The following is a 14,523-nucleotide window of genomic DNA, read 5'->3' on the forward strand; positions in this document are numbered from 1 at the left end:
GATTCATTCCACTAAGAAAACCATTTACTGCGGTACTTCATTCAGCTTGACTGCAGCTTAATAACTGAAATAAGCATTATAATATATATAATAATATATATATTATATATATATTGAATAGAAATGGTAAGACAACAAAAGAATGAAAGAGACCTCGATATTACGTAAATATAGGAATTTATCTGTAAATGATGTGACAATTATTTGGTAGCCATGATAAAACTCCAAGTTTTATCATGGCTTCCGAATAATTGTTACAAATTACATTTACAGATATATATATATATATATATATATATTCCTTAATTCGGATTTGTAAACACTGAAAGTAGGAGCATACCCTTTTGGCGACTTTTCACCTCCGAAGATCCGTTCAGACTAACAGTGTCAACAAATTCAAAATATGCAAGCGAAGAATTTCTGCCCTCCCCTTTCCACCCACGTGGGCTAACCTAGCAAACACCATAATTTTATCGGTGAAAACCGAAGCATTAAACAGAGAGAAATGAATTATAATTTCAACAATTGAGGGTAAAATTAATTAATTATTAATCAATTTGTATTTGGTTGATCTAGAAACGTACGTTCTCAAATAACCTTTGCACTTGTGATTTTTTAATGTTTTTACCCCCATACCTTCGTGGGCTATTTTGAGTAAACACTATCTGAGAGAAATTTTCTTTAAATATTAGAAATGGCTAAAAAAATTTTTTTGGCTGCTATTTCTAATGAGTTCAGTATGTGGCAAAGTAATTTATTTTACTAAGCCCTTTATAAAATGTAATATTTTGAATTCGCCTTAAATGGTCCCTTTACATACTGAATACTTGGTGAAATTGATTAATAATTAATTAATTTTACCCTCAATTGTTGAAATTATAATTCATTTCTCTCTGTTTAATGTATCGGTTTTCACCGATAAAATTATGGTTGTTTGCTAGGTTAGCCCCGTGGGTGGAAAGGGGGGCAGCAGAAATTCTTCGCTTGCATATTTTGAATTTGTTGGCACTGTTAGTCTGAACGGATCTTCGGAGGTGAAAAGTCGCCAAAAGGGTATGCTCCTACTTTCAGTGTTTACAAATCCGAATTAAGGAATTTTGAGCTGACGAAAGAAATGTCGAATTGTATTTGGCTGATCTAGAAACGTACGTTCTCAAATAACCTTTGCACTTGTGATTTTTTAATGTTTTTAATGTTTTTACCCCCATACCTTCGTGGGCTATTTTGAGTAAACACTATCTGAGAGAAATTTTCTTTAAATATTAGAAATGGCTAAAAAAATTTTTTTGGCTGCTATTTCTAATGAGTTCAGTATGTGGCAAAGTAATTTATTTTACTAAGCCCTTTATAAAATGTAATTTTATGTATAGATATATATATATATTATATATATATATATATATTATATATATATAGAATATATATATATATATATATATATATATATATATATATATATATCAGGTGAAAATTGAAAGTTTATTTTACTTTATCTCAATAAAATGTAAAGCAGTTAATCAAAGTATGCACCTAGATTATCAACACAATTTTGCCATGTTATTGGTGGCTTATCTATACTGGCAGTAAAGAATTCTGGAGAGCAAGAGGTGATGAAATCACGAAAGGCTGTTTTTGCATCTTCTTTAGATTTGAAGTTTTTTTCCTTGCAAAAGTTGTCTAATGCCGGGAAAATGTAATTGTCAGTTGGTGCAAGGTCTGGTGAATATGGTGGATGACAGAGTAATTCCAAGTTCAGTTCCTGTATCTTGAGTAACGTTCTTTGTGCAACATATGGTCGAACATTGTCTTGCAAGAGAATTGGCCTGATTCTATTGTTTAATTGTAAGTTTACTCATCATTTCATCCAATTGGTTGGTGTGTGCCAGGTCTCATGAAGCTGTAGTGAATGACATCGGCGCTGGACATCATTAACTTTTTTGGTAAATATTCTTTTTTTTTTTATTGTGTTTTATATATTTCTCTATACCGTAGCACCGGTGAAGTGCCAGGTATATGGTAAAATAGGGTGTTCAGGAGGTCAGGGTTCAAAGGGTTAATGTCCTGGTATATATCGTCAGTGTATCATATATCCGAAAAAAAGAAGCACACTCTAAAGCATAGAGCAGTAATGTACTTATATGCTGTTAAGTCTATATCTGGTCATAGTGACCGGACATAGGCTTAACTACACACACACACACACACACACACACACACACACACACACACACACACATACACACAGATAGATAGATAGATAAATATACATACATACATACATACATACATACATACATACATACATACACACATACATACATACATACACACATACATTCACGCCATACATACATACATACATACATACATACATACACACACGTTACTCTTATCACATTGAAAATACCGGTTTTCCTCCGATCACCGAAGATAAGCAACGTCGAGCCTAGTTAGCATTTAGATGGATGAGGGTTTGGGAAACCTAGATACTGTAAACATCTTTAAACTGGTTGTGCTTTAGCATGGCCTCAACCTTTGGACTGAAATGCACAAAAAAAAATTAATAAATAAAAGAATATAGACACAAACACACACACGAAGGATGCTGAAAAGTATCTGGCTTTAAGGGTTAGTTAGTTAGTTAGTTAGTTAATTTTTTGGCTCAAAAAGCAAAAAAGCAAGGCCATGTAGGGGGACATGGAGTTATGTACAGGGTGGTGTTCATGTAAAGAGTTCAGGCTACTTGTGGTCAAGGGAGGCTTTGAACCGAGCGGTCGTCGGCATCTTCACCATCTCGTCCGGCAGCTTATTCCACGGATCCGCAACCCGGACAGAGAAAGCCCCTCTCCTTTGATTGAGATGAAATCGTCGCAGATAGAGCTTTTCGGAGTGACCCCGCACCCGACGCTCTGGAGCAGGAGTATCGCGAAGGGCCAGGTTGGAGGCTCAACATTCTGAGTTCTTTTACAGGGCTTAGGAAAACTGAAGGACCTCTGCAATAAGTGCGTGAATCTGAGAGGGGAATATGTTGGGTAAAATCATAATTAACTGATCCTCCTGTATTCTATTTTACCCAAAGCCAAGAACTTTTTATCCCCCACCCACTCACCTATGTATATATATGGATGTATGTATGCGGCAACGCATATTCTAGGCACCACCACTACCACCATCACCACAACCACTACATTAACACTGAAGGCGGCGAGCTGGCAGAAACGTTAGCACGTCGGGCGAAATGCTTAGCGGTATTTCGTCTGCCGTTACGTTGTGAGTTCAAATTCCGCCGAGGTCGACTTTGCCTTTCATCCTTTCAGGGTCGATAAATTAAGTACCAGTTACGCACTGGGGTCGATGTAATCGACTTAATACCTATGCCTGTCCTTGTTTGTCCCCTCTATGTTTAGCCCCTTGTGGGAAGTAAAGAAATAGGTATTTCGTCTGAGTTCAAATTTTGCCGAGGTCAACTTTGCCTTTCATCCTTTCGGGGTCGATAAATTAAGTACCAGTTACGCACTGGGGTCGATATAATCGACTTAATTCGTTTGTCTGTATTTGTTTATCCCCTCTGTATTTAGCCCCTTGTGGGTAGTAAAGAAATAACTACATTAACACTGAAATGCTTACATAAGACAGATTAATAAAAATGTCAATGGTATCTTTACATTTCATCTAGACCATCCATGATGTCACTTTTATAGTAGAAAAGAATCCCTTTGTTGGTCGCACTCTTCATCTGCTATTTGAGCTTCTCTTTTAGACAATGGTTTAAATTGAATAAGATGTCGTAGGATTGCGACGAATCAATTATCTCTTCTTTTTTCCTTCGTCACCCGTCAACTCAAATACGTCCCCACTACGCCACCGCCTCAACTAGTACCTCGCCCCTCCATCTAAGCTCCCTTCTCTCTCTCTCTCTCTCTCTCTCTCTCTCTGCAGCCTCTACATTTAACTCATTGGAATAACTTTCTCTTTAGGTTTCTCCCACTTGTGTTTCTGACATACAAACATACATACACACATACATACACACATTCACACATACATACATACATACATACATATTTTCACACATACATACAAACACACATATATACATTCACACATACACACATATATACGTACATATATACATACATACATACGTACGTACATACATGCATACATACGTACGTACATATATATTTATATATGTATACATACATATATATATATATATATATATATATATATATATATACACGTATACATAAGCATATACATATGTGTGTGTGTGTGTGTGTGTGTGTGTGTCTGTGTGTGTGCTTGCTTGTGCGTATATGTATATATGAATGTGTGTATAAATTGAGATTTTATGTATGTATGTATGCATATATGTGTATATATATATCTGTAAATATATACACATCTCTCTCTCTCTCTCCTCTATATATATATATATATATGCACATATACATACACACACGTGCATATGTGTGCATACGTACGTAGATATGTATATGGCTATACTTAGATGCATACGCATGTGTATATATATAAACATGTATGTATATACGTGTGTGTATTATATATATATATATATATATACCTCGTTCAGAGATTTATTATATATATATATACATACATACATACATATATATATATATATTATATATATATATATATATATTATATATATATTATATATATAACGCATAGAAGCTCACACATAAGTAGATACCTACATATATACAATCACACATTCACACACTCTTACACACGCACACACACACACACACACACACACAGACACTCGCACACACACACTTTCACACACACACACGCACGCACTCACACACACACACACACTCGCACACACACACACACGCACTCACTCACACACACACTCGCACACACACACAAACTCACTTACACACACACACACGCATGTGTTCTTTTCTCCTCTTCTTCGCCAAACTTGTGCCGCAGCTGTCCTGTACCTACTTCGGTGTAACACTGATGTTACCCGAAGCTGTGTTCATTAGGAAGATTGATGTTTTTATGTGTTCAGCCACTGCCAGGTATACATACATCATCGGTTTCTTCATCTCCTACAAATTAATGATTGTTTTACTCCTTTCATATGTACTCGCACACACACACACACACACACACAACACACACACACACACACACACACACACACACACAGACTCTCTCACACACACACGCGCACTTATATTTATTTAATTATATATATGTATATTCACGCACATGCGGACTTAAATATATATATATATACATAAAATACATTGATATGTGTGTGTGTACACACACACACACACACACAGACACACACATACACACACACACACCACACACACACTCACACACACTTATATTTATTTAATTATATATATGTATATTCACGCACATGCGGACTTAGATATATATATATATATATACACACATTAATATGTGTGTGTATACACACATACACACACACACACACACACAGATTTATACAGCTTATAAATAGATAGTGTATACACTTACGCACAGACACATATACACACGTACACACATATTATTGCTTCGCATTCATTACTTTTATTACTTGCCCCATAACTTTGGTTAAACGGACCGGTGGGACCAAATTACAATGAGGTGTGAACAAAAAAAAAGAAAGAAAAGAAGACAGAAAAGATAAATGAATATACACATAAAAATTTAAAAAAATATAAACAAACAAATGACTTAGTAGAAAAAGGCAAAATAGAACAACCCCCAACTTAAAGTTAGAATTCAAAATCAAATTAATAAAATAAAATAAAATAAGATAAAATAAAATTGAATTGTAATCATGTGTCCCTATCTATTTGCAATTGAAAGCTAAACATGACGAGAATTCTAAAGAGTTTTTTTAGTCTGAACACGAAAAGCAGACACGATGAAGAGTCGTGAGTTTTATATCCAGTGATTAGGCGCTGGTTTTATGTTCTGTGTAAAACATTAAAACATTGTCTCTTGACTCAACTTGCTGTTGGGCGAGTAACAATAGATAGATAGATACAGAGAGAGAGAGAGAGAGAGAGAGAGAGAGAGAGAGAGAGAAAGGGAGAGAGAAAAGAAGAGAGAGAAAGAGAGGAAGAGAGAGAAGGAGAGATGGATGTCTGGATAGATGACTGGTTGGATAGAAAGATAAAAAGAGAGAGAGAGAGAGATGGATGGATAGATTGATAAACGGATAGATAGATACATAGATAGATAGAGAGAGGAGGGAGAGAGATTGATAGATAGACATATAGATAGATAGATAGATAGATAGATAGATAGATAGATAGATAGATAGATAGATAGATAGATAGATGGTTGAAAGGATAGATAGATACATAGATTGATAGAGATGTATAGATGGTTGGATGGATGGATAGATAGATAGATAGATAGATAGATAGATAGATAGATAGATAGATAGATAGAATAATAGATAGAATGATAGATAGATTGATTAAATGATAGATAGACTGATAGATAGACTGATAGATAGATGGATAGATAGATAAATACATAGATGGAGAGATAGAATGATTGACAGATATATAGATAAAGAGATAGTGATGGATGGATGGATGGCTAGATAGATAGTAGAAGATAGATAGATATAGATAGATAGATAGATAGGATAGATAGAAGATAGAATAATAGATAGAATGATAGATAGATTGATTAAATGATAGATAGACTGATAGATAGATGGATAGATAGATAAATACATAGATGGAGAGATAGAATGATTGACAGATATATAGATAAAGAGATAGTGATGGATGGATGGATGGCTAGATAGATAGATAGATAGATAGATAGATAGATAGATAGATAGATAGATAGATAGATAGATAGATAGATAGATAGATAGATAAAAGGAGGAATAGACTGATAGATAAATAGATGGATGGATGGATAGATAGATAGACGCAAAGAAAACTGAAGGGTGAGAGAGAGAAGGCACACACACATACACTGAGAGAATATATAATACACGCACGCACACATAGACACAGACACACATACACACGCACACTCACTGAAGAGTAAGTTGTAGGAGAAGTGATGGAGACACATACATCTAAAAACATACACTCGTGCATACGCATTAACGCACATACATATAAACACGCAGAGGACAAGTAGTATAGACTCCACCACACACACACACACACACGGAGAGTGAGAGTGAGAGTGAGAGTTTGAGAAAAGAAGAGGGAAGAGGTGAAAGAAGATGTAAAAGTGCAACGAAGAGTAAGTATAGTGAGATAAAGTCAGAGTAGTGGCAGAGAGAGAAAGAGGGAGAGAAAGAGAGAGAGAGAGAGGAAGAGAAGGGGAGAGGGAAGAGAGTGTTAGTAAGATTGAAAGCCGTAGAGAACTTGGTGGAGGAGAGTGGGACTAATTGAATGAATAAATAAAACAGTGTTAACCAACACCGACGAGAAGTGTCATTAACCATGTTAGTTACTATTAAAAAATAAATATCCGACTACAGAAAATGCATTTTTGTGTTCTGTAAGTGGTAGGTATAGTTGTACACGTGTATGCTTAATAAATAGTGAGTTGTCATCGATGAAAACAGCGTTACTCTAACCGTGAGTCCGGGCCAGTCGGGCCGACGACAAAGTACGTCGTCATAATACCACACAGAACTGTGTCGAGCAGGACCCAACAGTGGCGACAAGGATTTGAATAACATGCAGTGGAAAAGATTAACATTTTCCAATAATTCCAGTTTCTAACCACACTTTTTTCCGAACAAAAACAAGGTGTTTGCGGCGAATTCGGCATTCGTAATGCATGCCGTTTGAAAAGTATATATATATTAGTGATGAATTTACAGGCTGTCGTGTTATACTTTGTTGTATATCTTTGCTGAAGGTTCTCCCCGCGTGGCTGAGTCACATTTTGTTGCATTTGTTAAATACTGTTGCTGCTCTTGCCTGCGAGCTGTTAAATTTTGTGTTTTTCTTCTTCCCCATTTTGGGGCGAAGTGACTGAAAAAAAATGAAAAAAAAATGGAGTGTGAACCACTTCCAGCACATGCCGGGAGTTATGCTTCAGCAGCTGAGAAAGGTGCAGATTAGCTAGAAGCACGAGAAATTAAAATTGAACAGAAGAAGCTGAAGGAACACTACAAGTTGATTCAGAAGGAGAGATCCAGTTTAAAGCTGGCCCCTCCACAAGAGTAGATAACCAGCACCAAGAAATAACAGTGGTGTGCAGACCTCTATCGACAACCACCAAGAAAATAGAGACAGCTACAGAAGAAGCTATTGAAGAATGTTTGAAGAAAATTAGGAACCTGACATCATTCTATACAAGAAGCAGAAAATACGGCACAGTGGAGGTGAGATTTGCCAACGAACAGAGGGCAATAAACCACCCTACTGTGACGCTGAAGACAGAAAAATGGGTACTCCTTCCTACCTACTGTGACAAAAGGGTAGCCAAAGTGAGAATAGGCAGAGTACCACCAGAAATCAAAGAGGTTGTTGGCCAAAGCGAGGTTGGGGGCCAAAATTCTAAAGGTGACAAGGTCAAAGAAGGTAAATTTATGGGGATACGGACTAGAAATGGTCATCCAGCTCGGACAACAAGATCTAAATGTAATTGCTGAAGAAATAATACTACTGGAGGAATAAGGTTGAGAGTAGTGGTAGAAGGAAGGCCACCAACTTGCTGTCAATGCGGCGAAAGAGGACATATTAGAATAAAGTGACCCCAGAGAGAAAGTAAAAACGAGGAAAGCCAACAGGAGCAGAATGCCGAAGTGGTGGACCTAGAAAATGAAAAATGCACAAAAGAAGCGGAAGAACCATTTACGGAGGTGATCAAAAGAAAAAGAAAAGAACTAGTGAACTCACCTCCGAAGAATCCACTCAAGAAAAAGGAGAGTGAAATTAACTGTACACATTTTTCACTGCATGAACCTCCACCAGCATCGACAACAAAAGAAAAAGAAAAGGAAACCATCACAGACAACCCAATTACACTGCAGGAACGAACAGTCAAAAGACCCGGAAAAAACAAATGGTGTATGGTAAGATATACAAAAAGCACATTTATAGATGGGAAAATCACCAAATTCAAATCGGTGATAAGAGTTAAACTGCCAACGGAACGGTTGTATACTGTCAATTTAACGTGACAGTAGGGGATTACACTACCGCTGTTTCGCCCTAGGAAGCATCGACGCTTCCTGTCGGCTTCGACACATTTCCTGTGTCCTTATATATTTACGAAGGGGAGACAAATACCCCCAACAGCTATACCCAGAAAGTACACAAACCATAGTAATAGACAAGGAAAGATATAAGAAATTGAAGAAATGGTTTGGAAATAAAATAGAGTGAGGGTAGAGTTTGACGACCTGTCACCAGTCATAGATTACGACGACTTGCTGCCATATATAAAATGGTAAAGCGTGAGTAAGCTTTAAAAATTTTTTTAAAGACTACACATACGATACTAAAAGGAAAAAAAGAGAAAAATTATATAAAAACTTTGTATTAAAACAGTTAAATGGTACTGCTTGAGAGTGGGGTTCAAGTAGCCATTACATCCTCATTAAATTATTATCCATTTCTCATTCATTCGTTTGTTTTATGTTTTTCGTACCCACTGTGGCGTTCTGTCTGTCCTTGTGCCGTCCTCCTCTGTGTCATGGCCTGTGTGCCAAATACAGTCGGCGAGGCACGCCGTTCGGCCACTCACGCAGTCCGGGCCAGTCGAGCCGACCACAAAGTACGTCGTCATAATACCACACAGAACTGTGTCGAGCAAGACCCAACAGTGGCGACAAGGATTTGAATAACATGCAGTGGAAAGGATTAACATTTTCCAATAATTCCGGTTTCTAACCACACTTTTTTCCGAACAAAAACAAGGTGTTTGCGACGAATTCGGCATCCGTAATGCATGCCGTTTGAAAGGTATATATACTCTTTTACTCTTTTACTCTTTTACTTGTTTCAGTCATTTGACTGCGGCCATGCTGGAGCACCGCTTTTAATCGAGCAACTCGACCCCGGGACTTATTCTTTTGTAAGCCCAGTACTTATTCTATCGGTCTCTTTTGCCGAACCGCTAAGTGACGGGGACATAAGCACACCAGCATCGGTTGTCGAGCAATGCTAGGGGGACAAATACAGACACACAAACACACACGCACATATATATATATATATATATATATATATATATATATATATATATATATATATATACATATATACGACGGGCTTCTTTCAGTTCCGTCTACCAAATCCACTCACAAGGCATTGGTCGGTCCGGGGCTATAGCAGAAGACACTTGCCCAAGATGCCACGCAGTGGGACTGAACCCGGAACCATGTGGTTGGTAAGCAAGCTACTTACCACACAGCCACTCCTGCGCATGTATATACAATTTCATCAAAAGATATCCATTTTCCTTTAAGTTACGAGGGAAAAAAATCGGACCCTGTGCATTTTTCGAAGTCCTCTCCCCGCCATTGCTTTCCGCGCATTTTTGCTTTTATATTCGTTTCCTACACATTTTTTTTCACACCCGTTGCACTATTTTTTTTTTTTCGTTTCTTGATAATATTGTAAACCTAACCTATATTGACCTAAAATAATACAAGTCCGATGAAGGATTTCAGTCAGGTCGCTTATGTGTTCGTAGCGCTGCTGGTAAGAATGTGGAATACATTCGAATAGCATGGTTCGAATGTGTATTACATAGAGTTGAATAATAATAATAACAACAACAACATCATCATCATCATCATCATCATCATCATCATCATCGTCATCATCATCGTCATCGTCATCATCATCATCATCATCATCAACAACAACAACAACAACAACAACAACAACAACAACAACAGTAACAACAACAATAACAATATCAATAATAATAACAATAACAATAATAATAATAATAATAATAATAATAATAATAACAATAATAAGAAAAATCCCAGCAATGGTTGAGAAGCTCAGGACTCAAAGCAGAAACAGAGGGATTTTTAATTTCAGCACAAGACCAAAGCCTCCCCACCAGAAATTACCAAAAACATGTAATGAAAAGAAATATTACAAGTAACTGCAGAATATGTGGAGATGGACAAGAAACAATAAATCATATTATCTCTAGCTGCCCAGTCTTGGCTAAGAAGGAATATATTCACAGACATGACAGAGTTGGAACCTACATACATTGGAAGCTATGCCAACATTATGGAATAACAACAGAAAAAAGATGGTATAGGCACACACCAGAAAAGGTCACAGAAAACGAGAAGCAACCATACTCTGGGATATGCCGATACACACAGATAGAGAAATTAAGGCCAACAGACCAGATATAGTTGTCAGAGATCATGAAGAAAAAAAATGCTTTCTAATTGATGTATCAATACCGGCTGATGACAACGTGTCTCTGAAAGAAATGGAGAAACTCTCAAAATACAAAGACCTGGAAATAGAGGTAACTAGAATGTGGAATCTGAAAACAGAAACAATTCCTATCATAGTAGGTGCATTAGGCATGATAAAAAAATATTCAGACAAATACATAACAAAAACACCAGGACTTACAAACACATATAACATACAGAAAATTGCACTACTAGGCACTGCACACATCCTACGCAGAACACTTTCCATACAATAACCATCAGAGCATCACAACAAATCACAGCACATACCCAAGGCACACAGAGCTGTGCTCGGTAGTGAAGTGAAAGCACGCTATAAAAATAAAACTACTGAATAACAATAATAATAATAATAATAATAATAATAATAATAATAATAATAATAATAATAATAATAATAATAATGATAATAATAATTGCCGATGGATGTGTGTCGGAGAACTCTATGTAATAATTTAATGCTTCTGTGATGAGAAATTGAAAAAAAAAAAAAAGTCTTTGCTCTGTGTAATAGATAGAGTTGAAAAAAAAAATGTTGATAGGTGTATATCGGTGAACTCTATAAAATAATTAATTTCTCTGTGATAGGAGATTGAAAAAAAAAAGATTTTGTTCTATGTGATAGATGGAGAAAAAAATGATGTAAAAAATATATTGAGTGTAAATTTCAAGGTGGGGAGGTGTTGTGGAAGTCACCCCTGAGCCAGAGAAGTGGGCTGTTTCTCTACAAATAAATAATTAACAGACATAATGAGTGGGGCAGTCGCCGAGACACACTGTTCGGCCACTCACGCAGTCCGGACCAGTCGGGCCAGTCGGGCTGACGACGAAGTACGTCGTCATAATACCACACAGAACTGTGTCGAGCAAGACACAACAAACATATAATAGAGAACTGAAAAGCAGAGATATAAAATAAATAAAGTTAGTGAGATCCTTGTGCTTCATGCATGCTACTGAGAAATTTTATAGTAGCTAGTAATTTAGTCAGCTTTAGCCTCATGTCTCCTCGTTTACTGATATCAAGTCGATTTCTTGTTTTCAATAAAAAATCATTTACAGCAGGAGCGGCTGTGTGGTAAGTAGCTTGCTAACCAACTACATGGTTCCGGGTTCAGTCCCACTGCGTGGCATCTTGGGCAAGTGTCTTCTACTATAGCCCCGGGCCGACCAATGCCTTGTGAGTGGATATGTATATGTGTGTATGTTTGTGTCTGCGTTTGTCCCCCTAGCATTGCTTGACAACCGATGCTGGTGTGTTTACGTCCCCGTCACTTGGCGGTTCGGCAAAAGAGACCGATAGAATAAGTACTGGGCTTACAAAGAATAAGTCCCGGGATCGATTTGCTCGACTAAAGGCGGTGCTCCAGCATGGCCGCAGTCAAATGACTGAAACAAGTAAAAGAGTAAAGAGTAAGAGAGCAGTAAAACCACATTCAGCTAAATATGAAGTTGGGAGCGGTAACAACAATTTTCTTGCAAAGTTGGTTGAATTTGGGTATTTGGTTTCTGTCTCATCACAAAACCATTACATCACTCCTTTTATATTGAATAAAGTTTTAACTGACTCATCATTTTGCATTTCCGAGAGTTCTTGGTACTGTATCGAAACATCAAATATATCCACTAGCATTAGCTGCATCATCCATGCTGGAAAATCAATTTGTTTTAAATCAGAAAAGCTTTCTTTCAAATCAGAGGCCAATATTTTCAGATGATCCACAATGACAAGTACAGCAGCATCGGTCACCTCACATTTTTTTAGCCAATGAAACTGGTAAAAATTTTGTTAAAAATATTTTTTTTGACAAACCTCAATGAATGTAACAAAGCTAAATATCTTCGTCTTTGCATCAATAAGAGTTTTATTTGATACTTGAAGTTTCTTATTTAACATATTCAGTTTTTCAAAGATATCCGTTAAATAACTTACAAATGCTTTACCATCAACGGTTAGCAGGTGCTTCATTTCAGGTTTGTCACTTAAAAAGTCACTAATAACATCAAATAGTTCCATAAATCTTTTCAAGCAATTCCCCTTTGAGAGCCACCTTACCTCAGCGTGAGATAAAAGTCTCACATAGTCTGCATTTTCACAAAACTGCTTGAAAAGACGCTCACATTTGGCATTAGCAGCTTTGATAGCAATAATACATTTTATAATTGATTTTAGTACCTCATTGCGAAAAGGAGACATATTTTTGGGTACTAAGTTCTCTCTATGAATAACACAGTGCACAAGAAGTATTTCTGGATTCTCATCTTTCATTAATTTTAAGCAGCCTTTTTTTCTTGCCCATCATAACAGAAGCACCATCTGCAGCACAAGATGTTATGTTCTCTATTGGTATATTGTTGACATCCAAGTAATTATCATTTCTTCAGCAAATTCACCTTTATCAGTATATCTTGCATAGATTAGCAATACGACCTCGCGGTTTCATCCATTTGTAATGAGAATTTTTTTGATTTCAGCTTTTCAACAAGTTGGGCTTCAATATCTTCACTCATTTCATCCATTCTTCTACTAACAGTATTGTTACTAAGTGCCATGGCTTGAACAACTTTGTCATCTTTTTCCAGGACTGTTTTTAAAAATGCTGATATTGATGGTTTAATTAAATCCTCTTCAAAAGTATGTTTTTCCCCACATTTAACAACGAGTAATAAAATTTCATAACTAGCCTCAAGAGTACGACGGGCGTTGTTGTTCTTTTTGCAAACTTCTCCTTTAAAGACTTAAAGTAATTTAAATCTGAATTTACATACACACTATGTTTCATCTTCAAATGTAACTCAAAACGATTTGGTTTCATTGATTCGTTGGTCAAGCATTGTTGGCATAAGAGGCAGAAAGGTGACCGTTTATCGTGGACAGTGGGTATAAATCCAAATTTTAAATATTCCTCTGAATATTGACGAACTGTTTCTTTACTTGCGTTACTCATTTTATGTATTTTTGAATCAAACACGAAGAGATTTCTGTTCAAGCAAACTTTTTCAATAATTTGTTCGAAAAGATTTCAGTATAAACTTTCGGAAAATATGTTCAAGAAGAAACAAAA

The 14,523-nt window shown here is 36.5% G+C and overlaps 1 protein-coding gene across 1 annotated transcript; it reads right to left on the bottom strand.

Moving 5' to 3' along the window:
- Window positions 1–9,487: 9,487 nt before the first annotated feature.
- On the bottom strand, window positions 9,488–13,727 carry LOC115210604 (SCAN domain-containing protein 3-like). The gene is made up of 3 exons (XM_029779207.1): window positions 13,272–13,727; window positions 12,251–12,353; window positions 9,488–9,501 (listed from the first exon to the last, which is right to left on the bottom strand). The coding sequence occupies exons 1-3, from the start codon at window positions 13,725–13,727 to the stop codon at window positions 9,488–9,490; spliced, it is 573 nt and encodes a 190-aa protein (XP_029635067.1).
- Between the last annotated feature and the right edge of the window lie 796 nt (window positions 13,728–14,523).

This window comes from Octopus sinensis, linkage group LG4 (genome assembly GCF_006345805.1).
Source record: "Octopus sinensis linkage group LG4, ASM634580v1, whole genome shotgun sequence".
Lineage (NCBI taxonomy): Eukaryota > Metazoa > Mollusca > Cephalopoda > Octopoda > Octopodidae > Octopus > Octopus sinensis.